The 26,305-nt window shown below is 48.1% G+C and overlaps 10 protein-coding genes across 10 annotated transcripts; 6 read left to right on the forward strand and 4 right to left on the reverse strand.

Moving 5' to 3' along the window:
- Positions 1-21: 21 nt before the first annotated feature.
- On the reverse strand, positions 22-961 carry POJ06DRAFT_242135 (uncharacterized protein; the record flags this gene model as incomplete). The annotated part of the gene is made up of 1 exon (XM_056186198.1): positions 22-961. A coding segment is annotated over exon 1 (386 nt), but the record flags the coding sequence as incomplete, so codon positions are not given.
- A 1,006-nt stretch (positions 962-1,967) lies between these two features.
- Positions 1,968-2,180, reverse strand: POJ06DRAFT_264350 (uncharacterized protein; the record flags this gene model as incomplete). Its single annotated transcript, XM_056189000.1, has 1 exon — positions 1,968-2,180. The coding sequence occupies one exon, from the start codon at positions 2,178-2,180 to the stop codon at positions 1,968-1,970; it is 213 nt and encodes a 70-aa protein (XP_056046975.1).
- A 290-nt stretch (positions 2,181-2,470) lies between these two features.
- On the forward strand, positions 2,471-2,749 carry POJ06DRAFT_284349 (uncharacterized protein; the record flags this gene model as incomplete). Its single annotated transcript, XM_056190158.1, has 2 exons — positions 2,471-2,685; positions 2,739-2,749. Exons 1-2 carry the CDS (start codon positions 2,478-2,480, stop codon positions 2,747-2,749), a joined length of 219 nt encoding a protein of 72 aa, XP_056046976.1. The 5' UTR covers positions 2,471-2,477.
- Positions 2,750-4,888: 2,139 nt separating this feature from the next.
- On the reverse strand, positions 4,889-7,127 carry POJ06DRAFT_234532 (Hsp90 protein-domain-containing protein; the record flags this gene model as incomplete). The annotated part of the gene is made up of 3 exons (XM_056185793.1): positions 4,889-6,913; positions 6,968-7,080; positions 7,106-7,127. The coding sequence occupies 3 exons, from the start codon at positions 7,125-7,127 to the stop codon at positions 4,889-4,891; spliced, it is 2,160 nt and encodes a 719-aa protein (XP_056046977.1).
- Positions 7,128-10,061: 2,934 nt separating this feature from the next.
- POJ06DRAFT_2788 (Alpha/Beta hydrolase protein) lies at positions 10,062-12,101 on the forward strand. Its single transcript, XM_056189768.1, has 8 exons — positions 10,062-10,116; positions 10,430-10,566; positions 10,621-10,669; positions 10,717-10,958; positions 11,012-11,104; positions 11,159-11,434; positions 11,481-11,571; positions 11,624-12,101. Exons 2-8 carry the CDS (start codon positions 10,504-10,506, stop codon positions 11,719-11,721), a joined length of 912 nt encoding a protein of 303 aa, XP_056046978.1. The 5' UTR covers positions 10,062-10,116; positions 10,430-10,503; the 3' UTR covers positions 11,722-12,101.
- A 37-nt stretch (positions 12,102-12,138) lies between these two features.
- Positions 12,139-14,812, forward strand: POJ06DRAFT_2851 (docking domain of Afi1 for Arf3 in vesicle trafficking-domain-containing protein). Its single transcript, XM_056190190.1, has 9 exons — positions 12,139-12,208; positions 12,266-12,391; positions 12,445-12,654; positions 12,711-12,771; positions 12,817-13,188; positions 13,239-13,531; positions 13,586-14,084; positions 14,141-14,419; positions 14,489-14,812. Exons 1-9 carry the CDS (start codon positions 12,168-12,170, stop codon positions 14,621-14,623), a joined length of 2,016 nt encoding a protein of 671 aa, XP_056046979.1. The 5' UTR covers positions 12,139-12,167; the 3' UTR covers positions 14,624-14,812.
- On the reverse strand, positions 14,433-16,049 carry POJ06DRAFT_2833 (Alpha/Beta hydrolase protein). Its single transcript, XM_056190097.1, has 7 exons — positions 15,879-16,049; positions 15,772-15,820; positions 15,482-15,723; positions 15,336-15,428; positions 15,007-15,282; positions 14,855-14,945; positions 14,433-14,804 (listed from the first exon to the last, which is right to left on the reverse strand). The coding sequence occupies exons 1-7, from the start codon at positions 15,939-15,941 to the stop codon at positions 14,704-14,706; spliced, it is 915 nt and encodes a 304-aa protein (XP_056046980.1). The 5' UTR covers positions 15,942-16,049; the 3' UTR covers positions 14,433-14,703.
- Positions 16,050-16,865: 816 nt separating this feature from the next.
- Positions 16,866-19,544, forward strand: POJ06DRAFT_2941 (fungal-specific transcription factor domain-containing protein). Its single transcript, XM_056190456.1, has 2 exons — positions 16,866-17,370; positions 17,429-19,544. Exons 1-2 carry the CDS (start codon positions 17,079-17,081, stop codon positions 19,201-19,203), a joined length of 2,067 nt encoding a protein of 688 aa, XP_056046981.1. The 5' UTR covers positions 16,866-17,078; the 3' UTR covers positions 19,204-19,544.
- Positions 19,545-20,541: 997 nt separating this feature from the next.
- POJ06DRAFT_242169 (uncharacterized protein) lies at positions 20,542-21,817 on the forward strand. Its single transcript, XM_056186199.1, has one exon. It carries the CDS (start codon positions 20,760-20,762, stop codon positions 21,741-21,743), a length of 984 nt encoding a protein of 327 aa, XP_056046982.1. The 5' UTR covers positions 20,542-20,759; the 3' UTR covers positions 21,744-21,817.
- Positions 21,818-24,136: 2,319 nt separating this feature from the next.
- On the forward strand, positions 24,137-25,886 carry POJ06DRAFT_2912 (nucleotide-diphospho-sugar transferase). Its single transcript, XM_056190361.1, has 2 exons — positions 24,137-24,726; positions 24,781-25,886. The coding sequence occupies exons 1-2, from the start codon at positions 24,221-24,223 to the stop codon at positions 25,445-25,447; spliced, it is 1,173 nt and encodes a 390-aa protein (XP_056046983.1). The 5' UTR covers positions 24,137-24,220; the 3' UTR covers positions 25,448-25,886.
- Positions 25,887-26,305: the final 419 nt, after the last annotated feature.

Genomic DNA, 26,305 nt, shown 5'->3' on the forward strand with positions numbered 1-26,305 from the left:
ATCCCTGTTCCAATCTGTATTGTGGCAGTATACTACAGGATGGACGGATGGTCCCTTGGCTCCATTTCCATCTCTTTGGGCGTGGATATGATTGAGGACCGGTGGTGTTCGCCCCCCTTCTGTTCCCCCCCTTCGTCTTCCTCCTCGCCGAGACCCATCACCTCTCTCTGCTCCTCGTTGTGCGCGGAGCAGATTCAGCTCGTCCGAAACTCGTCGACCGGCACGACAGTGACATACCGGCGAAGGTGCTTGCGCAACTTCTTAACCGGCGCAGCTCTTTTTCCGCCTATTGTCGACCCAAACCGACCGTCCCCATAGGCCACCACGACATCCTCTTTCTTGGCGCGCTTGTTTCCCTTGACACGCATGCAAATACTGTGAAGAGCCTTCTGCTCTCGGCAGTAGTTCTTCCAGCGCAGCGGCCTTTCGTCCTTGTAGTGTTCAAAAAGGACTGGAAAAGCTGCAAGACATACCCGGGCATGATCCAGGTACAGGGCGACCTGTGCTGTTTTCGACGTTGGGAGCGCGGTGGCCATTGAGTCGACATTGACGTCACGGTCTAGAGCCTCCCGTTTTAAACGGAGACTCACATGCCGGGCGGAATTGTGGTAGGCGGCGTCGTGCCAGGTCGCGGAGGAGATTGAAAACTCACGACCGTGATCGTCGCCGAAAGAGGGCATGGACCTAACATACGACGTAAGTAGAGAAACATACTGATGAAGTGTGACAGAAGCTCACCCTCGGCCCTCCACATCAACTCCGCCATCCGCGAGGCGCGGCCACGTCAACTCGGCACGCACGCCTACAGCCAGATCGGTGAGTCCAGGATCGATGGACACAAATGTGCTGGATCCGACTGTAAACTGCACCGTCGTCGGGTTAACTGCTGGGGGATGCGGTATATTCGGCAAGACTCGAATAGAATATGAGCGACAGCTAAACTAGCTACCGTGACAATAGCCCCACTGCCTAACACTAGGGTGGGGAAAGTTGTATTGTAGCTTTTACTGTCCTTCAATATTTATTGAAGCCTGCCCCTTCCACTTCCCGTCTCATGTCGACTATTTATACATTAAACATTTAACACATTACACATTATCACATATGTGATTCTGGAGCGTGGGGCGTGCAGCTTCCGTACGTCCGCCGCATCCGCACGTGCCTCGTGCCGCGTACGCAAACCATGTACGACTGTCACTTGTGACATTACACTATGTGACGGGGCGTTACATAAATATCGAATTGCGGCTGGGTCTGGCGACTCAACGACAAAGGAATTCCAGGAACCTGGATCCCTTGTATTCGATGGAGACGAAAAAGGCGACACCATCATTCTGGTTGGTGCTCGTCGAACTCCTGCCGGGCCGCCATCCTCGGTATACCGGGCTTTGCAGACTCCGGAAGCTGGTCCGCGAATGGATGGTAGCCGCGACGCCAAAGAATCGCCAGCAATTCCCTAAGGACGCGGTTGTCAACTCCCATATACCGCATCCCGAACGAAAATTGCGGCAGAGCGGAGAAAGCGCGATTTGCCCCAGAAGTCCCGACAAATTGCTTCGGGCAAAAGAGCCCGCTGCGTATCTTGTCGATAGTCATTTGGGCCCTCTGCTCGAGCTTTTCCTTCTGCGGGGGGAATTAGAACAATGAATACATAAAAGGGTTATTTAACAGACTTACCATTGTCGGGGACAGCTTGTGCAGCGATTTCCTGGGGGGTCCCCTCTGCTGTGTAACGATGACAGAGTCGTTCTCTCCGACAAAGCTATCTTCTCCACTTTGCGGCGTAACCAACCTCGACTGGGGCGATTGGTTGGTTCAGCATGGCTCAAAGGCTCAATGTCGGCAAGCATTTTAAGGTGTAATGGGTAATATGTCTGCCACCTTTGATCAAACTGTTGGTCTCGATATAGGAAAGCATGAAACAAGCTGCGACCTACGCTGAGGTTTCCCGAAATCTACCCCGAAATCTACTTGGACACAATTTCCTCTGTGAACAAACGCCATAAAATCTCGCGCGATACTTCGTTCAGAGGCGGCTGCAGACTGTGGACAACGTTCTCGCCCAGAAGGTCATCGAGAGTTGCTGGCGCGACGTAATTCGGAGGAATAGGATCCGGCAGACCCAGTGACCTTGCCCTCCCAAATGCGGCTTTCTCCCTCCACACAAGGGTCTCGACCATGCGGGAAGCTATGGACCATAAGCCTTTCTCAGGTATCTGTTGAGCAAGGTCTGCAGCCAAGCGCAACACGATCCATCTCTCAAGGCGTTGCGACAGATGGTAGCAGACATCAACCTGGACATTTGCAATCCAGTTTATGGACGCCCAGGTTAACGCTTGAGTCAGCCCTTCCCGATGTGGCAAGACGTAGTCGGCAGGCAGCTGTGAACGCGGGATCAAGCGTTATCCTTAGAGGTCCATCTCTGCATGGCGTGGGACCTTGATCTTCACCACGAGAGCGTGAGACTACATTGCAGCATGTCTGGAATTCACGATCGCTTAACGGCAAGACGTGATTTTGCTCCTGATGAGGATCCAACAGAACGGTTCACAATCAAAGTGAACATCGACAGCATGTTCAATTGCGACACTGACTTTGGTCAGCGTTTCAAGGACTGCATGCTGGAGGCCAGTGACCGATACAACCACATTACTTTCCTGGCATCCAAGCTTATAACCCTCCATGGTAACTATCATTGTGATCATCCCTTCTAAGTGAGCTTTCTGACAATTGAACAGTCTTCGATTGAGTCGCCTGTGCGCATTCGTTTGGGATTTCGAAGGCACACGGCCGCTGATGTTTAATGACTTTACTTTTCTCGTCGACGGCGCAGCAGGGGCAAGGAGCCTGAGGCTTATCTAGACAGCAAGTAAGTCATTTGAAGAGTCAATATCACAGGTCCGGGTATTTGGACTTACGCTCTCCACGAACGGATTCCATGCTAAGACTGCGAAGGAAGGAAGACAGTGTTGGTGGGGAGGGGAGGTGTATCTTTGTTGACCGATTTAGATCAAAGTCCTTGCTGTCGTTGAGCTGGGAACGGCAGCAGTGGCAGCGGGACAGAAGGGGAATATTTATATTTAGACGAGAGGTCTTGGAAACTAGAAATATGAGTGCTGATATGACGAGCGTAAGTAAAGTTGAGGTTTCAGCCAGTATCAACCCCGGACAATCACGACATGAGTCTAGAGTCTCATGACACGGGGCATGCAAGAACTGGTCAGGCATTACGAACAATACCCAGTCACTGAAGTTGTCGTTTACGAACTATATGAAAATGTGCCTATGTCTGACTTGATTAAATTTATTGGTCTCAACGCCGAAGTCTGAATCCAGTGACTGCACTTTGCATCCAGAAATGAGTAATTGCCTAGTAAGTGATCTGTCTAGTTGAGGTTCTTGTGCAACCGTGTGTGTGCGATCCGTGTATCTACTAACTAGGCGCGTGTAATTTGTTTAGCAGAGATTATTAATTATTTTGCCTGTCGAATGCGGCCTCTACTGGATTTAGGTGCCATCTCACCCCTGACACAAAAACCTCTCCCCCTGAGCCGCACTCTCCCTGCGTCCTGTAACCTTGCGTTTTCTTTCCCTTCCTTTGGTGATGGCCAACTACGCCTATTCTGATCTACACTGCCTTACACACACGAATCACTGCCCCAACTCCGCCGTGCCCACTTCTATGATACAGTTTGCACTAAAAAATTGCAGGGGTCAAACTAAGATGTTGTAACTGTTGCGACCTCGGTTGACGAGGTACCGAAACCTGGTACCCATGGCCGAGCACTACAAAGGATTCAACAGTTTCAACATAAGACATCCGTTGTACGCTTGCTAGACAACAAACAATGCCTACGCCGAAAGCGGCATTCAAATCTTTCTTATGTAGAGTTGATTGATCCGGCGACACCTCAATCAAACTCCGGAAGAGTTGGGCTATGGTGAGCCGGTTTGCGTATTGTACTTCCCGCTCTCCACGGTGAATGCAATATCGATATCGATATTTGCGCTGATTACTGATCTGGTTTGTTGCGAGTCTGTCGAAGGAGCTCCTATTCCGATGGGTAGACGATCGATTTCCTCAAATATTAAGGCATACAAGTCGCCCGATACGGACTTCAGCTAGTCTAATATGGCTATAATTCTCATGTCCAATTAGTCATGGACTATACGTACCCCCAATTTACATTACATGAGTGATTTTGTCTAGTTGAGGTTGTCCTTGTGCAACTGTGTGTGCAATCAGTTCTACGCTTCTCACGAAGTGACGATGTGTAACTATGCACATGTAATTTAGCGTAAGGGATTTGTCTAGAAGAGTTTATTAATTATTTTGCCTGGCGTATTCGACAGGCAGGACTTTTCGCTCCATCTGGCGGTCCTATACCCAAAATTTTATTATAGTACAATTTTGTCAAATAGCAAACAAATAGTACAACTATTAGTTGACCACCTCCTCATCACCCGATTTTCATATCAATTGATAATGGCAAATATGGTGGAGTTATTATGCCTTGCATGCCGAGTACAGTTGCGAGACTAAACTGCATGCACCATAGTTATATTCCATTGCACCATCCGCACAGGATAACAAATGATCTTACCCTACGTGAAGCTACAGCAGAGCTCATTTGGACAACATTTATACATAGATTAACAATTTTTATTTACCAGTCCCAATTTTGGAACACACTGGATAGACAATTCAACTGCTCATAGTTTTGCGTACATCGAATAAACAACTAATAGCAACAATAAAGGTCGTCAACTAGAAAGAGAGCGACATAAATTATAAACAAAGAAGAATGTTATTTAACAACCTATCCTTATACCATACCAACGTTTACAAATCAAAACAATGAACTTTCTATCTCGCTGCTAACATTGTCTAATCAACTTCCTCCATAGCAGACTCAGCGACAGCCTCGGCAGCTGGGGCCTCTTCAGCGGCCGGAGCCTCCGGCTCGGTCTCGTCGATGTTGAGGCCAAGGGAGATCAGTCGGTTGATGCGACTGGCGAAGGAGTTAGGCTCCTCGAGGGAGAAGCCGGAAGTCAGGAGAGCAGTCTCGTACAAAAGAACAGTCAAGTCCCGGACGGTACGGTCATTGACACCATCGGCCTCGACTTTCTTCTTGAGCTCGGCAATGATGGGAGACTTGGGAGAGATCTCAAAGGTCTTCTTGGAAGACATGTACGACGACATGCTAGTGTCACGGAGGGCCTGAGCCTTCATGATACGCTCCATGTTTGCGGACCAACCGAACTGACCAGTGCGGATTGCAGCAGGAGCATCGACAAGCTTGTGGGACACAACGACCTTCTCAACCTTCTCGCCGAGGATCTCCTTGAGGCTGGTGGCAAGAGACTCGTACTCCTTCTCCTCGTTCTCACGCTGCGCCTTCTCCTCCTCGGTCTCCTCAAGCTCGTAGTCCTTGGTGATGTCAACGAGAGTCTTACCTTCGAACTCCTTGAGCTGGGTCATCGCGTACTCGTCAATGGGATCAACCATGAAGAGGACCTCAAAGTCCTTGGCCTTAAGGGCATCCAGGAAAGGAGACTTCTCAACAGCCTTCAAGCTCTCACCAGTGATGTAGTAGATATTCTTCTGGTGCTCAGGCATGCGGGTCACATAGTCGGTAAGCGACGTCTGCTCTTCGATGGACTTGGTCGAGTTGAAGCGAAGCAGCTTGGCAAGAGTGCCACGGTTCTGGGCATCTTCGTGGATACCGAGCTTGATATTCTTGGAGAAGGCAGTGTAGAACTTGTCGAACTGTTCCCGGTCCTCGGCGATCTCATTGAACATCTCGAGAGTCTTCTTCACGATGTTCTTGCGAATGACCTTCAAGATCTTGTTTTGCTGGAGCATCTCACGCGACAAGTTGAGAGGCAAGTCCTCAGAGTCGACGACGCCTTTGACGAAGCTGAGCCACTCGGGGATCAACTCCTCGCAGTCGTCAGTGATGAAGACACGGCGGACGTAGAGCTTGATGTTGTTTTTCTTCTTCTTGGACTCGAACAAGTCGAAAGGCGCGCGGCGAGGCACAAATAAGATAGCGCGGAACTCGAGCTGGCCCTCAACAGAGAAGTGCTTGACAGCAAGGTGGTCCTCCCAGTCGTTGGAAATGGACTTGTAGAATGCAGCATACTCCTCCTCGGTAATGTCGGAAGGGTTGCGGGTCCAGAGAGGCTTAGTCTTGTTGAGCTCCTCGTTTTCAGTCACAGTCTCCTTGACCTTCTTCGTCTTCTTTTCCTTCTTGTCTTCCTCCTCATCCTCGTCAACCTCCTCAATCTTAGGCTTCTTGTCCTCGTCATCAACCTTCTCCTCCTCACCTTCTTCCTCTGGGGCATCCTTCTCGACTTCCTTCGTGACAACAAGTTGGATAGGGTATGCCACGAATTCGGAGTGTCGCTTGACAATGTCCTTGATTCGCTTCTCCTCAAGGTACTCCTTCTGGTCCTCCTTCAAGAACAGTCGGATGATGGTACCTCTTGAAAGAGGGGGGTTGACAGTGTCCAGAGTGATGGTGAAGCGTCCGCCAGCTGAAGACTCCCAGATGTACTGCTCGTCGTCGTTGTGCTTGGAGATAACTTGCACTCGGTCGGCGACCAAGAAGAGCGAGTAGAAACCAACACCGAACTGACCAATCATAGAAACATCAGCGCCAGCAGAAAGGGCTTCCATGAAAGCCTTAGTGCCAGACTTCGCGATGGTACCGAGATTGTTGACGAGGTCAGCCTTGGTCATACCGATACCAGTATCCCGGAGCTCAAGGACACCCTCTTCCTTCTTGGGGGTGATTCGGATGTAGAGATCAGGTTCGGACTCCATCTTCGAAGGGTCTGAGAGCGCCTCATAGCGGATCTTGTCGAGGGCATCAGAGCAGTTGGAGATCAATTCTCGCAAGAAGATTTCCTTGACGCCAGTTAGTATTGATCCGGCTTCATAGCAATATTAACCAAAACATACCTTGTTGGAGTAGACGGTATTGATGATCAAGCTCATCAACTGCGAGATCTCCGCCTGAAATTCTGCATTACTGTTAGCACCTGCACTCACACGATCCGTCGTCCAGTTCAAGCCTAAGCAAAATAGAGAGGCACTTACCAAATGATTCTGCGTCAGCCATTGTAACTGAAGTTTGTAGCGACTATGATGCAAGGAGCAAATTGACGCGTGGAGGTGCACAATAGGAAAGATACAGGTTGAGAAAATATGAAGAAAAAAAAGGTCAAAGGAGCTACGGGGTAGGGGTGAGGTGCCGCGTAAAATTATACGCTGCGACAGCTTTCTTCTGTCGGCTTCCATCGTGCGGCTCATTTGGCGCTCCTAAGCTCCCCTCGCTGACCTAGAATTTCTTAGAACATGTGCTTGCGGCTCAATGTCCTAAAGTCGTGGCCTAAAAACTCGTAACGGTGAGCCGTTGCCCTATATATGGCGTAACTGTCGATTGTAAAAGGACACTGGACACCACGAAACCCTTGGACGCTGGGCATCCCCCGCTTCCAGAGCATTCTCCTCTTTTGATGCCGACTCCACATCAGGGCGGCTCTCACGACATCCTGTGGCCGGACATTATTATTCTCCGAGTCGTGCGTGGCAAGTCATCGTGCAAACTCGGTTTATGAAAGCCCGAGCTGTCGCAGTGACGATGGTTTCATATACACAACATCTGCGAATTCATTGTCAGATGCCGGGCCCCCTGAGTGGTACTGATGCCCTTTTGCCCTTTTTTCATTTGGATGCCGTCAATTCCATATTGAAGACTGATGGAAAGAGATGAATGAATGAACTTCGCATAATCGCATATATTATGTACTTGGATTATTCAAATTGGAACTGTAGAAAGGAAGTATTTAGCACCAATTATTGCTCCGCGTTGAGATCTAACATTTTGCAATGTAAATGCAAATTCAAATGAGAGTCGCCATGGCTTTGTCTCAAGCATGGCGAGGGAGTAGGGTGTTGCAGCGAGATTTAACTGACGCGTGCTTAACGATAGAAACAGATATCTTTTCTAATACTCTTGCAATTTGCATCGACGAACACACCAAACCGCACTTATATCTTACAGTTCATTATGTGTCAAATTGTATAACTCACGACCACCGGTAAGCTTTACTAACCGTGATCCTTTGACTGCACCCGACACATATGCTATAGTGGATAGAACCACTAACGCCGATGCGGCCTTAATCGTACATGACCATTCATCTATGCCAGCATTATTCCATCGCGACCAAAGCTGACAATCCCTTGCTACATAAGCGGCCGTCCAGCCGGCAGCTCCAATCTCACTTACTACAAAAGTCGTCCACGCTTCAGTGGATAAAAATTCTCTTTCCCGAAGCGTGTGATCTATAGCGACTAGTTGTGGGCGAGATGTCAAATCCGACGCCGCTGAGATATTAAATGAATGAAATTCAATCGCAGTCACATTGCTCGCCAACACAACTCCTACAACAGTTATGTAGTCGCGAGCAATGTTAGTAACTACATACAGAGTGAGGCCAATGAATATTAGCCAAGTAGTATGGTCGATCACCATAGAAACGGAAACTAATTTCCTATGGAGAACAATTAATTCTCCACAGGTTCCTATTGACGATTGCTCCAACAAAATTAGCTAAAGAATCATCAATGAGATAGGGAGTGACGACATATCGCAGCGTTAAATTAAATTCTGCCCCTAACAGCGAAGAATCTTAGAGAATTCTGACAACTTACCACCAGCGTATGTTCGCTATTTCAATAGAAATGAAAGGCAATATGCTCTCACGGAAGATGCTGCGATGACGGTCGATTGTTTAAATATCAGATGCCACGAGCTTAACTCGAATTGAAATGCGGAGCGGACAGAGAAGGAGTAACGCAGGACGCATGATGGACTCGTATTTAGGTGATGTGTCGGAATGAGCCGTCAGAAACTCAGAAACGACTAAGCCTAATTTAGTGAAGGGCAGCTGTTAACTATCGCCCTCAATTGAGCTAGTCTTTCAATCAAATCCGAAGCTAAGTTTGGTCACCTGTGTGGGCCCTACGGAGGATCCGACTTTCAAGAGTTAGGTCACAGCCACTACTACAGGGGCCAGCGCGTTTGATTGAAGTTAGCTAAAACGTCGTAGTCGAAGCAGCAGCAATTTCATAGTCTTGCATTCCCCACTAACGGTCTTGCCATCCTTCAAATAATAATATTGCTCAATCAACGGGCGTGTACTACTCCATATGAGCCTATGGCAAATTGGCAATTTTGTCTTAAGCATACATGCGACAAGGTTAACATGTTGGAGAATACGGCAATATCAGTTAACTATATTACGAGGTTGGGCCAAGCGGATTATACTATTTCCCTTGCTTGAATTTACCCGGTGTCTTGTGTGTATGTAGTGAACTATTGATACAGCCCACTTATTAAAACACATTGTACGCCTAGGTCGATTTATTCTTGAACGGACAGTAAAATATATTTAAAAAAAATGAAGTCTTCATTGTATAATATTGCGAAATTTGGCAGAGCAGTCTTGTTTGATAGTGAATTATTCTGAAATAATCGGTGTTCTGGGAATCGTGAATAGTCGAGTCACGGAGTCAGTGAGAGCCGACGGATTCGGGATAACGGGATTGCACTGCCACCTAAGAAACCAATTGTCGGTAGTGAAGAGGATTCGTCCTGACAGGCGCCTATTCCTGTGCCATATCATTATGCGTGTGCGAACACTCAATAAGTGTTAGTCCACATTAGTAGCGTACTCATGAGCCGCACCATCGAGCCTAACCCTGACCCGATAGCGAGATCTGCAGCAGTTGACTATTTTTATCTCCACAAGCTAACAACGCCGTCTGGATGCCGCAGTCGTGCACTCGATTGCCAATGAGTAATTTCTCACTCGCTCGCGGACGAACATCACTCCGGACAGTGAACGAAAAGTGCATGTGGCTATCATCAACTCGCTGACCGTGAACAAATCACACGTGTGTCATCCGTAGGACTGACTCAATCTGAACATGTGCCATTTATTTAATGTTACGCATGCGAACCGGGATCCCGTTCCGTCAGTTTCTATGCCTCCAAGATAACCAAGCCTCTTGGTCCGTTCCTGCCACGCCTTCTCAACAAGGTAAGGAGTGCCTTTGGCAAGAGGGGAGTTATCAATCCAATGACATACTATCCAAATCAGATTCCTAGCGCACGAACCCTTCATCTACTGCCACTAACCAAATCAGAGTCGAGTTGTGACGCAGTGAGGTCGTCTTTCTACAAAGGCGAGCCCGCTATTTGGTACGATAGAGTTTACTTATCGGCCGAGTAGCGTTTTGCCAGTTATGCTGCCAGCTGTCACGGATCGCGGGGTCGCTCGGCATCCTTGCACCCACGTGATGATGAGTATTTAATGGAATCGTGCCTGCTGCACCATTCTTAATGATCACTAGTGCTGCCATAATCCAAGGACCAAGGATTAAATTACTCGAATTTTTTGCATTGCAATTTTGCCGTCATTACTAACATGACGACAACAGTGGAAGACAAGTGGCGGGTGAATGGTATCGACTTCTACGTGAAGTCAACTGTACGGTGAGATTGATTGATCACCGGCTGCGATTTACTGATCAAGTATGAATAGCTTCCTGCAGCAGGAACACGCACTGCGGCCAAGGTATTGCTTCTTCATGGTGCGGCCCATCCTTGTGAATTTAGAAGTAATGTTAACCATGTCCAGGATTCGCGGAGCATATCGATCGGTACAGCGAGCTGTTCGACGTCCTGGCCAGCAATGGCATCGAAGTCTTTGCCTTCGACCAACGGGGAGCAGGCAAAACTTCTCGCGAAAAGAAAGACTGGGGCATGACCGATGAAAAGATGGTTTACCTTGATTTGGAAGACATAATTAACCGGAAAATCGGCCCAGACGTTGTCGAGGCCAGGACCCCTATTCCCTGGTTCATGGTCGGATTCAGCATGGTGAATAAAACCGATCTGACAAGGCTGGATGCAGGCTGACAATAATCGAATAGGGTGGTGCGATATGTCTCAACTACGCGATCAAGGGACAGCATCGGCAATGGTTCGCGGGCTATATTGCGGTCACTCCGTTGATCTTACTGCATGTATGTACAGTTCCAACCTCGTCCTGACACATTGCACTGATATAATCAAATAAGCCACGAACACGTCCAAATCCAATTACCTATTACGTTCTTCTTGGAATATCCAAGCTTTTTCCAAGGCTCCAGCACTTCACCGGCCTGGACTTCGATTTCCTCTCCCGCGATCCAATATCAGTCCAAAAAATCAAGGACGATCCAATGTGCCATGCAACGTGCACATTGAAACAAATGTCAGATATGCTCGATCGGGGTCAAAAGCTCTTGGACGAGAAGTATTGCTCAAAAATCGTTAACCGCCCGGTTTTGGTACTTCATGGCGATGCAGACAAGGTAAAATCGCAACATCCGTGCAGAATATGGCCACTGACTTTCTTAGGTTAATTTCTACGGTGCTTCCAAAGAATTTATTGACAAAATCCCAATCAACGATAAGAAACTGGTCACCATAGTAGGTGGCTACCACGAATGTGTGTACCTTGGATCTACTCTGGCCAGACGAGCAATGCTAACTAGATATAGTACAAAACGAGATAGAAAGCGACCGGAAGAAGTTCCATGCTGAGCTAACGAACTGGATCTTGGACAAGAGCAGCGCAAAATTCGAGGCGAAGTTGTGACGTTGTCTGTGTGTGTAGTCTTCGTAATGTCTAATAAGCTAGAGTGTCAACTGGCTTTTGTACGTACAACCTTTGCTATTCTTGTTGCCATTCGCTTAACGATCTGCCGCATTTTGTGGTCAAGCTACCTACTTTAAGGACCTGGCCCACTGTACCGTTGTCTGTAAACTGAAAATTACCTGCATCCAACGAAAACTCAATCGCATAATGCAGCTAAAGGGTGACAACATCGGAGCGGCAAAACGAGCCGATCGAATCCACAGGTAGCGGGGTCATCCAGATATGTGCCGCGGCCACCGATGCTGTGCTCACTCATGGTGTCCCGTATCTAAGTTTATGTCACTGCAATCGTGCACCGATTGTGAGCCGCACAATTGACGGATGTTCGAGCTGAATTTATCAACTTCAGTTCGCCATCCCAGATGAAGTATCTATAACATGCAATAATGCGTGAATTACAAACCTACAGGTGGACTCAAGAAAATATGTCCGTGCGCTAAACCTGTACATATGAAGAGATATTTTGCTGACGGAAATTATGCAGGTATCTAACTGTTAGCGCGAACGACGCAGCTGAGCATGTGGAGTACATACTAGCCGCCGAATTTGACGTCGACAAGGGACCAACGGTGAAATTTCAATATCCAAGGCCAATAGATGGCGATGAAGAGTATGACGTAACATGTCATTATACTACATGGTTTCTGGGCTAATGGATCCCAGATTGCTTGCCGAATTGATGCTTCCTGATCAGGCTCATGCCCGGGAAGAGGACTGGACCGTGTTCTTTCTGCACAAGCGAAAACGGCCGAAATCGACTGGTGGACGACCGAGATCGACTAGTGGAGGCGGACGTTGGACTGGCGACGAACATAATCCTATGCTCTACGTCTTGAATCTGGCTAACACCAAAGCCTGTAGCGACGCCAAGAGGTGATGACTACCCACTCCAGGCGTACATATTGCTATTGTGCTAATTTGTGAAATAGGGGAGCAATTGTCAGAGCTATGGCTATTTGCACCAGACATTCCTTTATACAGATTTATAAGGTTGGTTAGATTTGGGTAACTTGTCCACTGGCTGACATGGTTTAGCCGATATTGCTGCTGGCAATGGCAGAGTACTTCCACAATCCAAGTATTGATGTATTGAGGAATCTCTACCAGTCCTTAAACGCGATGGATATTAGTCGCATGCCGTCTTTTGGGCCATATGAAAAACAAATTCTGTTGTCAAATTCAATGCAGAATTTATTTACTGAGAGATTCCAATTCCAGCAGATGCAGACATTTATGCAGAGCGCCAATAATGTAGTACACGCGCACAACAGTGTCTCCTCCCATGACAGCATTTCAGCGGGTTCCAATAAACATGACACTCATTTTTTTGAGTCCAAAATCAAATTCAATAACTTGGACATTCCGATGCGAATACCTGTCGACTCTTTTCCTGATTGCGTCGGTGATGTGAGTTGTCCGTTACGCGAATGTCAGCTGTTGCCGCTAATGAAATTTAGCCATCACCTATTCTCCTTCTGACAGCAATACTTAATACGCTTCCAAAGTCGTATTCAGTTCTGCATCCTCATTTAACGACGTCTGGATCAAAGACGCATCCGCTCATAGTTCTTATGAATGGCCTGCTAACGGAGAAGCGCGTTATTTTTATGGGTCCTGGTCGAGCAGCGAAAGACGTGGTGGATGCTGTCCTCTCAGCGTGCGCGCTTGTTAGTAGCGGAATACTGCGGGGTTTCTCGCACAGAGCCTATCCATATACCGATCTCAGTAAAATCGATAAGCTTATTCACGTGTGAGTTGATAACTTCATATAAAGTTGAGTTCGGCCTTAGTAATATGGTTGCAGTCCTGGATATATTGCAGGCGTGACAAACCCAGCATTTGAGAGTCATCCGTCGTGGTGGGATATTCTGTGCAACATCGAAACCGGGGAAGTCCGCATATCGAAGCACATCAGGCAACCAGAACGGGTGTCTCTGGGTGCCGCGTTGCCGGCGTCTACACGAGCTTCCGTTCCTGGAGACGACATTTCGGCCGATGCGTCATTTATCCAGGATATCAAGAGGATGGTATTGAACAGATACGGTGAACGTGTTATTCGAGCGCGATTCCGAGAATTTATTGGCCGATTTATACAACTTTGTGCTGCATATGACGAAGCGCGAGGTGTGAAGTCAGACTTGATCGGCAGTCAGGGGCTGTGGCCGGCCATAGATCAGGCCTATGTGATTAGCGGGCGCGGCTATGTCTGGTTAGATGATCAACAAAAGATGCGAGACCTGAATCTCTACAGGCACGTGGTTGCGGGATGGAAAACTACTTCCAACTATGATAACTATATCTTTGTAAGTCTCGATCTAACTTAACGCTTTGCGCGGTCGGAGCATTCTAATATTCCCAGGACCTAAAGCAGTACGGGCCAAAAATTCCTATTACGAACATTGATCTTCAACATCAAATCGATCGATTACGGAAGCTGCACCTGTCGCCGAGGGCATCTGCCGAAATATTTGACGCCCTCAGGGATGTCGTAGTCAATCCCGATCAGATCACTCAGCTGCTGGCGTGTCTCCCACAAAGCCAGAGTGGGCTACAGCCATTAGTGGCAGGATTATTTCACACCACCAAAGGAGTGCGCTATGCCGTGGTAGAAATTTTGGATCGAATTCGCAATCATGTGGTACGTTTTCTTCACGGGAAAATATGGCAAGGTTAGGTTTTACATCGCCGGGAAACTAATTTTTACTAGACTGGTCGCCACTTTTACGATAATTTGGGACAATTCCATAAAATAGCGTTTGAAAGATTGTGCCGCAAGATGGTGACGGCTGGTTCAGGAGATGAGCAGTCTTTGCTCGGTGACGTGGCAACAGCTATGATGTAAGATAAATTATGGATTCGTCTCTGCGAAAGCAAACCGTCGGCGTGTCATCTCGGATTCGTACACCTTGACCTCAGAGTTAATCATGACAACGACTCGTCGGCTTTTGCCCCACTCTTTTCCAAGATCCAGTTTGTCAACTCAGCTTGGAATTTCTTGCGATCGTCTTCAATCTCGTTGTGCACTAACTTGGTCAACATTGCCACTACAGTGAAAACGGTATTTGGCACCTACATTCGTGGTAGCCACCCTCAATGGTGATCATCGTCTTATCAGTGATTTGAAGACTGTCAAAAAAATCCTTTGCAGCATCGTACGAAACGATCTTGTGAACGATTATCCGTCAGCATCCAGATTCATCTGCGATATTGAATGATGATTTATACCTTGTCTGCGTCACCATGAATAATCAAAACAGCACGGTTCACGAAGTTTGAACTATAGGTATTATCCAGAAGCTTCCGCCCGCGATCGAAAGTATCTGCCATTTGTTTCAAAGTGCCAGTGGCATGGCACATTGGGTCATCTCTCACCCTTTGCGCTAATGCTGGATCGCGGGACAGGAACTCGAAGTCGAGACCGGTGAAATATTGAAATCTTGGAAACGCTTTGGAAATGCCGAGAAGAATTTGATAGACAATCGGATTTGGACGTGTCCGAGGCTTGATAGACTGTATTAGTAGAATGTGTAAAAGGTTATAAAAACCTGACGTACGTGGAGCAACACCCAAGGAGATGTGGCAATATAACCGGCGAACCATTCTCTGTGCTGGCCCTTTATTGCGTAGTTGAGGCATATTCCACCACCCTATTCAACTACTGTAAGACTCCTGCCAAGGTAGTTGGATCGGTGTTACTCACCATGCTGAATCCCATCATGAACCACGGAATAGCGGTCTTGTCATCGACTACTTCTGGACCGACCTTCCGTCTGATTATTTCCTCCAGATCAAGGAAAACCATATTTTCGTCAGTCATGCCCCACTTTTTCTTCTCGCGAGACGTCTGGCCGGCCCCACGTTGGTCGAAAGCAAAGACTTCGATGCCTCTGCTAGATAAAACTTCGAACTGCTCGCTGTACCGATCGACATGCTCCGCGAAACCTGAGCATAGTCAGCACCATACTCTAGATTCACAAGAATGTCACGCGCCATGAAGATATAATAACTTTGCCACAGTGGGGATTCCTGCTGGAGGCACCTAGCCACAACTAATTAGCAGACCGAAAAATGGGAGAGGAGAAACAATCTCAACTGACAGTGGCCTTCACATAAAAATCAATGCCATTGACATGCCACGCTTCAGCTGTTGAGATCGTCATGATAATGACCTTGCGTCTAATAATATAATCCCTGGATTATTGGAAGTGCAAGGATTGACCACAGCTGAACGGGCTGATTTATTGTCATGATAGAGTTACGCTTATCGGCCACCGGGTGCCCGGGTCTTACTAAGTTCCACTTTAGTCTTTTAAGTTAAAATGTGTTCAAGGGACACCCTAACCCAAAGAAGCGGGACTCAGGGGAGTTCTTGGTCTGAGATTGCGTGGCGTAATCCCGGTCCATGTTCACATTGTCGGCCGCGTTCATAAACCTTTACCAGTCTCCAAAATAGTGACTTAAAAGGCTATTTAAACGTGTTCACATCAGAGATCCCAGGTTGACTTTATGCTTCCCGGCGGAAGTATCCCACTCGAGCAGGATATATCAGTATCACCCCTGTCATCCACGCCATTTTGCGTGAGCTTACGAATGGAATTTAAATATTGAGCACACGTATTGAATAGAGCTGCTCTGATTCATATGGGCCAAGATAAAGAGATATTTCGATATGCTAGTCAAAACTTCACCCTCACCTATCTCCACGCATTAGGGACCCCACACAGTTCCACGACGTCGGCCGCTCATCATCCTCTTTCAACCACAGGTAGTCTGTCAAGGATGCAGACCAAGTAGTCTGAATTATCTAGACTGGCGTACAAATTTTAAATGTTTAGGAATCTAAATTATAGTGGCGCTCTCCGGCATTGAGAGCTTGCCATCGAACTCGCGACTGAAAATAGTTCACGACTGGCAGAGAATGAACGTCGAGCAGGCTGGTGTACCAAAATTCTACTAGATCTAGTGCATTGTCTAATGGTTCAGATGTGCTGATTAGCATCGCTTTGTTCTGGCATTCCGATGTACATGTAGGAGAGCCGCGTCGACAATCGATCCGGTCCAGTTTGAATGTTTGAGCCCTAAACCCAAAAATTGGAGGTCATCATGACAGCGGCGCGAACTATCACCGACATCAACGCCAAGCTTACTATCACCACATGGCTGCATTGGCCGTCACGACCAAGTAGTCTAGGAGGAGTTCTGGGAACACCATTTTCGTCATTGTATCGCTAGCACTGTAGTCGACAGCTAACACCTTCTTCGGCATATCGCTAGTATTGGCGGTTTACACCCACACTATGTCCGAGCAGACCCCCCCAGACTCTGATGGGTCTTCCGAGCCCAGGGCTATGAACACTGATGCGCCGGCTTACAAAGCGCAGAATGAACAGCCGAAGTCTCAACAAAATATGCCCCTGTCCAAAAGAATAGCGTGTGTAACGTGCAGGAGAAAGAAGCTACGATGTGATGGAGCGCGGCCTGCTTGCGGGAATTGCGCGAGGATGTTGGATCAGCGCTGTTTCTACGAAGAAACGCGTCGCAAGTCGGGGCCTAGGCGAGGATACGTTAAGATGTTGGAGCAAAGGTTAGGTACGCGATTTGAGAAATATTATGAAATGATCCGGTAGGCATCTGACCGAGTGAATAGCTTATGTGGAGGGCCAGTTGAACGAGAAAGCCAATTCATCAGGGCAAATACCTTCCCCACCCGTGTCGACAGCTGCCACGTCAAGGGAACAGGTGAGCCCTTCCTGGCCGGCCTCATCGCAAGATGCCCAGTCAATGTTCGCGTTTACCGCAGAGAATCCACTCGTCGGTGCGCCTCAGGGACCTTTATCCGCTCAGCAAGCCATGCTTCCAAGCCAGTTTGGAGCGATTGACCTCGCGACTGACGTCGATCTTGGTCTCTCCCCGATGGCCACACTGGGAGCCTCAGAAAATAGTTTTGAGTTGACGCCCCTTGGCATGGACGAGCGTCTGCCACCGCAAGCGATGATGAACGATCTTAACGCTCAATTCTTTGAAACTCAGTATGACTTCAATCCTATGATTCACAAACGGCAATATATGGCATCACTCAACTATCCGGCTGAGTTCCAGCCTCCAATTTACCTTCGTTACGCAGTGTGGGCAATTACAGCTTCAGCGTCGATCAAGTATCGGCAGTATGCGAATGTGTTCTATACTCGTGCACGCAAGTACCTTGAACAAATCCAGATGCGCAGTCATGGTGAACACATCATGAGTATTACATATACGCAAGCTTGGATTTTCGTCAGCCAATACGAATTCAAAATGTTGCTTCTGCCGCGCGCCTGGATCTCGGCCGGCATTGCATGCCGATCAGCGATAATGTTACAGCTCAACATCGTTGATATCAAAGTATCCGGAATTAGTCAATTGCTTCCGCGGCCTTCTGAATGGATAGAAACTGAGGAACGGCGACGAACATTTTGGTGCGCTTTCGCCATGGATCGGTATTCTAGTGTTGGAACTGGATGGCCTCTGATTATAGACGAGAACAATATCGCAACAGATTTACCGGCGAGTGAGGCCGCTTTTGAAAGCGGTGTGGAAGAACCTACTTTCTCGCTAGCAGCTGCTCTTAATCCGACTTCGGCCAACTCGGACGTCAAGTTGGCCGAGTTTTCCGGTTTTATTCTCGCAGTCGTGATGTTTGGTCGATGTCATACGCACCTACACTTTGGTGTTTCAACCACGGGCGTGTTTGGTACTGTTCTGCCAGACTTCTTTGAGCGTTTCAGATATCTTGACAACGCGCTTGATAATATCATGCACTCGCTCTCACTCGACATCACGCGGCCCATCGGGCCATTGTCACCACAACGCGCAAGGCTGATTATGTCCATACATGCGAGCAGTATTTGTCTCCACCAAGCCACGGTATTCCGGACCCGTACATCTCCTGCTTATCAATCGGAGTTTGAGGCCAGCCAGCAACGTTGCTTACAAGCGGCGTCCGAAATTACGGAAATAATTCAGGACTGTTCCCATTTTGATGTGACTGCGTTTGACGCGTGTACAAGTTTCTGCGTCTATATTGCCGCGCGGTGCTTTGTTCAGGCACTGCGGACATCGACTAATGAAATTGATCCGGATAAAAGAGCGCGACTCGACTTTCTGCTTATAGCCTTGGATAATATGAAGGTCGATATTCCGATTGCCCAATCTTTCCTTTTGCAGCTCGAAGTGGATTTGGCGAACTTCCTCGATGAAAGCTCTAGCATGCAACAAAGTGTCTCTGGCCGATCGCCTGCCGCGAACCAGGCCACGCCGGCGGACTCAGGCTTGCAGTCAAAACTTGCACAGGTCATGTCTCCTGGGCGGCGGACAACCAGTGGTAATGACCTGGGGAATAACATGGTAGAGAGTGACGATGGTAAGTTCCATAGAGAAGCATGAGCTTCCCACGCGTTGACTAATGTTCTCTGCAGCACAATCGCTACCACAGACTCTTCCAAATCATGCAGAGACAGTTGGAATAGGGTCGGTGACGTCGCTGTTACATTGAATCAAATCCTTAGTATGATTATGGTAAGTTTGCCTAAATAGTAGCCAGTTGTCAAGCTTACCCAGTTCCAGCTGCGACTCCAGACGCCATCCACTCGCTGCCGCCTATATCGGGTGTCTATTGCCGACAGACGATTGATAAGGTCCTCAAGTGCAAGACTGGTACTGATTCTCCGCCCGTCACTGAACATCTTAATTCGACTCGTGTCCAGCAATCTCATTCTCTTGAAGCTCGGATAGCCGAAGTCAACCTATCTAGCCTTAGCCTGGTCCTCCTTTCGCTCTGCGCTACTGAACCATCATACCATCAATAGAGCCTCGGAAGTTTACTTCTGACGCTGACGAACTAAGGTGGTCATCAGTCGGCAATAGAATTGACACATGATATGTAGAAATTTCATAGATATTGAGGTTCTAGGTCACAAATTCTTCGAATATAATATCTCCTTTACGAAAAGTACTACTTGATTGTCCACATTGCAGGCGTATTAATCGTGGAAACGGTAATATGCGACGGTCGCAATCACCAGCCCTACAAATGATGCATTAAATATTTGGTCTCGCCGGTCGGACTTCATGTTAATCGTAGCGGCTGATACTGAGGAGCTCCTACTCCGTAGTTGCCGGGCAAAATTGAACTCGCCTTCTGTCGACATCGCCGAAACTGGATATTTGACGCAGTTGTATCAGAATCAGCAGTTGCTGCTGAGGTTGAGCATTTGGAGTCGGGACTCGTTAAAAGCGGCTTCGCCATGCCAATGACCTGGTAGTCGAGATCAAAATGCCCACATCAAACCGTATCATTTACGATACCGAGGTCCAGTTCCGTGCTGTCATAAGATTGCACGTGTCGTTGCCAGTCCGGTGTGAATACCGAGCTAAATGGAATGCTGACTGATTCATAAAACCGATGGTTGCGTTATCTGAGAGAACACCATCGCAGGAAAGACCACAAATACTGAACTTGGTCATATCTTGGAACAAACAACAATATTGAAAATGCCACTGGAAGAGCTAATAATAGGTCTACTCTAGAAGTTGGTAGGAAGATAGAGTCTCGTTTGGTATGCCTTCTTGGAACGATTGCCACAAGAAATGCCAAGGTTAGTGCTCGGATGGCATGACGTCATTAGGGTAACGCAAGATGAGTATATAGTTAATTGATAGGAGCGCTAGCGATTATTTAGTACTGCGAGAAAGAAGACAAGAGAATTTCATTCGAGTTCGCGAAGGCCTGAAGAGCAGCATGGTTTAATACTTAAAGTTTATGTGGAACTACAGTCGTAATTACAAAACTTAACTTCCTGAGTCATGGTATGTGACGTGGAAATCTGTGACTCACAGCCGTACCAAAACCAACGCCTTTCTGTATATATTCTCGTATCTAAGTTCATCTCACGAATAATTCTATTACAAGCAGAGTCAAAGTGCAACATCTCGCAACGTCAATGGCTCAGACGATTCGACTTCCATTCGTTACCCTCGATGTCTTCACCAACGAACGGTATGCCGGCAATCCTTTGGCAGTTGTCAGAGTTCCTCAGTCCCAGACCATCAGTCAAGAGCAGAAGCAAATAATCGCCCGAGAGTTCAATTATTCGGAAACAGTCATTCTGCACGACGAAGAGACAGAGTATCGCGCTGGAGCATCCCGCACAATAGATATTTTTATGACCGATGCCGAGCTACCTTTCGCCGGCCATCCGACCATTGGAACGGCGTGCCTGTTAGGTGCAGCCGGAATCGGAAATGAGCATGATGAGTCGCAAATTCAAGGGACTATTGTTACAAAAACGGGGCCAATCCCCTTTCGTTATGATTCTATAACTCAGGCCGCTTATGCCGAAGTCCCCCACAATTTTCACATCCACAAACGACACCTTAGCTTGGCTGAAACAGCTCAACGTGGTTTTGCCAAGCTGCTCTCAGAAAACATTGTCTGCCCATCGCCATTCGTCTCGATCGTCAAAGGCATGACATCTGCGCTCGTCCAATTGTCGTCCAACGAAATATTGTCCGCAGTTACGCCCGGCCAACCAGATTTAGGCGATGATTTAGACAGACCTTGGCACTCGGAAAGTTCATTATTGTGTCTCTACTTTTTTGTCAACAATGGAATGCGGGCGAATGGTACAGTGTCATTGAGTACGAGAATGGTCGTAGGGTCTCTAGAGGATCCTGCCACTGGAAGTGCGGCCTTGGGTTTGTCAGCGTACCTGGCCATCCAGATGCTGCAGGATCATCCAAGGAGCGACCTGACGAGCGCAGAAGAGCATTGGACTTCAAGATTTGAAATCGAACAAGGTTTAGACATGGGACGACTAAGCAGGATTGAGACTGAGGTGTGGCTAAATAGGACTACCAAAGAAGTGCAGAAGGTAGTCCTAGGTGGATCAGCGGTGAAGGTTATGGAAGGCCACTTATCAATCTAAGGTTCAGAGTTTGCAGTAATAATGCTAGAGTAGATAGGCGACATATATTTGCGAATTGGCAAATGCGATTTTATTCTGATCCTTTGGTAGTAACGTAGGGTATGGGTATTTGGGCCCTATGGTCATCTGGGCCGGCAACAACAACCCTTCCAATTTCAACACGTCTTTTTTCCAGCAATGGGATATCGAAGAAGCAAAGTAGCCATGGATCGTGAAGAACAGATCCAGAAGGCTCTGTTGGCCTAGCAAAATAATGATTGTAGCAGTATTAACGCTGCTGCTGCTCAATTTTATGTTAGTCGGTCTACCCTTCAACGACGCGTCTCTGGAGGCAAATCACAATCTCAAGCCGCTGCAACTCGCCAGAATCTCACAATCGCAGAGGAGAAGACTCTTGCGCGCTGGATCTCTCGGTATGCCATTACAGGGCACCCGGTAACCCATGCGTTGGTTGTGGAGATGGCTGACGAGATTCGTGTTCGACGTGTTCGGCACGCGTCAGCGGATATGAACCCCCACCTTAAATACAAACCAATCGGCCACGAATGGATCTATCGCTTCCTGAATCGGTTCCCGCATTTGAAGACAGTTACAATGCGTCAATTGGAGTCGGCAAGGCATCGAGAGGCTACGCGTGAGAGGGTTGACCAGTGGTTTGGTGCAATTGACGCGCAGTTTTCAGAAAAGAACTATGAAGCTTGTAATGTGTTCAACATGGATGAAACGGGTTACGGGATCGGAACGAGTCAATCAAACAAGGTCATCATTGACATATTCCAGAAAAGCCAGTCAAAAGTTATTCCAGGGCGTCAGGAATGGATGACAACCATTGAATGCATTTCAGCCGATAACAAAGCCCTACCACCTTTGATCATCTTCAAGGGTTTACACACCAATGCCAATTGGGTAGTGCCAGATATTCCGCCAAACTGGAGATTCTCTGCTAGCAAAAGTGGTTGGACATCTGAGAGCCATGGAATGGCGTGGTTGACCCAGATTTTTGAGCCAGAAACCCGTGAACAGGCTGGATCCAACCCCCGTCTCCTGATTGCAGATGGCCATAGCAGCCACATTACAGCCCCGTTCATCGCCTACTGCATGGAAAACAATATCGACCTTATGATCATTCCACCTCACTGCTCACATGTGCTGCAACCACTGGATATCTCAGTGTTTGGTCCATTGAAGACAGCTCTTGGCAGGGAAACCGATGCCATTACCAGGGTAGGTATTGGCCGGATTAAGCACTATGAGTGGGTCCAGATGTACAAAAGAACAAGGGATAAGGCAATTACAGAACGTAATATCCGTGGTGCATGGAGAGGTGCTGGTCTATTTCCATATAACCCACAAAAGGTGGTCCGCCATATTCCAGAACCTTCTCCAGTCATCCAAGAAATCCCACGAACACCTGCGAATCAAGGCGATCTCATCATTCCTTGCTGAAAAGCTCTCCCCCCAGACGGCACTGAGCTCCGAGAATGAATTAAAGTCTTGCGATCGATCTTGACCAGTCAGGAGAGGCTTTTATCACCTGTCAAGCGATATATCAATCGCCTGACCCACGTTGCTGAAACTCAAAATACACTATCAATTGCGCGCAAGCAACTGGAAGATAGCGCAGAGATTGTTCAGGCCCGGAAGGTTCGTAGGAGGGGTAAAAGAGTGCAATTAGAAGGGAGAAATTCCTGTTTAGTACTGAGGAGATTTTTTCGTGTCCCGCCGACAGAGGTGACGTGAACGTGATGAGCGAACGCTAACACTAGCACGAGCATGTCGGTCGATAGAGGCATAGTTCCATTTACATCCGATAACGGTGACAGAGGACTGGCCTGGGATCAGCTGGATCCGCCCATCCCGTTCGAACGAGATCGCTCTCTCAAGCGACATTAAATACTTAGTTAGTTATGAAAGTCATCAACTCGCAGTGGGCTCGAGCGTTGACAGCGGCAAAGTTACCCGCGAACTGTCTCGTCTGTCGGTAAAAAGTTATCTCCCGGCCAATCAGATAGGGTTAGGGTTAGTATGGGGCCACGCCGATAACGAGCGAGGGGCCGGAACTTAATTTGCAGCGGCGAAACTTTAGCATGTGTGGTGTTAGGTCACACGTGACGCTAACAAAATTGCCAGTAATCTCACTCGATGCGGCCGTATGCAATTTCTTTTCCCCAGTCAATAAATATACTTCAGCTGATAAGTTACGGTGCCGGCCTACTACTACAGGGGTCATATCATTATTGAATTGTTCGAAATGTAGGCCGTGCGTTATGCCGGAGTTCAGGTACGGGGATTCGATACCCTCTATCTGACATTTGGCCGTACTCTAAACCGCGCTACGCCCGCCTATCTGCTCGCCTCGCAACTGTTCTCCTCCCGCCCCTTTTGCCCAATATCCATACATTATATTATCCACCCTGTATCCAGCCCTCACACCAGTTTTCCACAGCTGAGGCTTGTTCTGAGCCGGCTTCAGCGCCATGCGCATCCCTCGTCAATTTTCACAGCAAATGATTCTTTCTCCAAAATCTCATGGTGTGCGACGTTTTCTTGGCCTCATCGCGGTTCTTGTCTTTGCTGGTGTCGCAGTCCTGACATCCCGGGAAATCCTGCTGCGGACCGAGTTTTCTTCCGACAGCCAACCTCCTCCTCCTTTACCGGGCTTCGATCGTCCCAGTCGCACCGAGGCGAAAGTACTGTCCGCCAAAGATGTCCTGTCTCGGCCGCTGGCGACGAACTTTGGCGTCATGCCCAAACTAATCCACCAGAGCTGGTCTGACCAAAATCTGCCGGCCAAATTCGACGCCTGGAGTCGGTCGTGCCGCGAGCAAAACCCAGACTGGGAGTGGGTCCTGTGGACCGACCAGGACAACCTGGACCTGGTCAAAAAGCACTTCCCCTGGTTCCTCGAGTACTATGAAAAAATGCCGGGTGAGATCTTTCGCGTGGATTTAGTACGAAATATGTACATGTACGTGTACGGCGGGTAAGTGGACTATCCAGATTGTTGGTGTCTGCCGACTCGGGCTAATTCGACTAGCATATACGCGGACCTTGACGTCGAATGCTTGCGGCCGGCAGACGAGCTTTTCGAATCGTACAACGTCACGACCGTGCCTTACGCGACCAGCTACGACGAGACCTACCCTAGCATCTCCAACACGCATCAACAGAAACGCGCATTCTTCGGCCGAATGGGCACTGAAGATGACTTTGAGCACTCCATCCCGAATGCGTGGATGGCGTCCACACCCGGACACCCGTTCTTTCTGCTCACGCTCGAGTCTGTCGCAGAGACGCTCAAAGGCGGCAGCAGTTACAGCAGCGCCGAAGACCTCACCGGACCTCTCGCGCTAAAAAGCAATATCGAACTATACAACACCAAGTACGCCGACTCGGACGCGCTCGATCAGCGTCTCTACAAGAGCCCCGTCGTGCACGTGTTTGGCCCGCAGTACAAACAGCAGCATGCCGTGACGGTGCTGCCGTTCTGGGCCGTGTTCCCTTACTCGTGGGCGCGCGACGGCATCCCGTTTAGAGGCGTCTGCAGTGTCAACAGCAATGAGCACGACAGCGAGAGATGCAAACTTCTTATTGCCGCTGACCACTGGGGCAGCTATTTCATTACGTACTGGAGCCATTCGTGGTCGCCAAACGGACACGACGAGGGAAATTTGAAAAACATAGAGGAAAGCGACGAGAAATGAGCGGACTGAATTGAGTTTGCATGACGGAGTACCACTAAACCATAATGAGGGAGATGTATTAATAGACCTATGGCGATGGAGCTTGTACTAATAAATTTGCAACGACAACGAATTAAGTACGGCGTTTTTAATAGACCCGTTGCGCTTGCGACCTTAAGAGGGGCGAGGACGTATAATGGACGTCCGACGAGCTAAAGGATTGGGATTGTCATCTGATTCCGACGACGCCTACGTCTACTGCAAGGCGAAAAAGTCGCGAGTCGTGTATTGTCCGCACTAAAAAGCTACCAATCAAGTCAACCACGACGTCGTCATTATACCACACATTGCGTGACGCTGCGTCTGGACATGGACATTCACCAGTTTCTTACGCCTGCGCTCGGTCAGATCTGCTGCCATGAACACAGTCCTTGAAATTCTGAAACACGAGAATTCTTTGCTTGACACGTAGAAAGCAATCCTTTGAACCACTGGAGAACTTTTGCCTGGCAAAGATATAGAAAGCAACTCTAACGTTGCATCTGAACAAATTTGAGGGTAACTGAAGAGGTGTAAGGAAGGAGGGTGGCCGGAAATTTGATAAAATGTTGCACAAAAAATATAGCCGCCTTCCAGGTGAACAGAAGAACGTGACAGTCGCAAGTAAGCCGTTTCAGGGCGCCTAAAGAAGTCGACGACTAGAAGAGACCAACTGGTAACAATAATAATGTATTGAGACTATTTGTGACAGACGGTATAGAAAGTTACCGGTTTAGACAATGCCAGTTAGCACAAATACAACCATGACTCGGCACGAAATACTGAACACCGCTGCCAACAACCTAGGAGACCAAATTCCTGCTCGCCATCAACTTCAAC

The sequence above is a fragment of the Lipomyces tetrasporus genome (genome assembly GCF_029532465.1).
Source record: "Lipomyces tetrasporus strain NRRL Y-64009 chromosome Unknown POJ06scaffold_1, whole genome shotgun sequence".
Lineage (NCBI taxonomy): Eukaryota > Fungi > Ascomycota > Lipomycetes > Lipomycetales > Lipomycetaceae > Lipomyces > Lipomyces tetrasporus.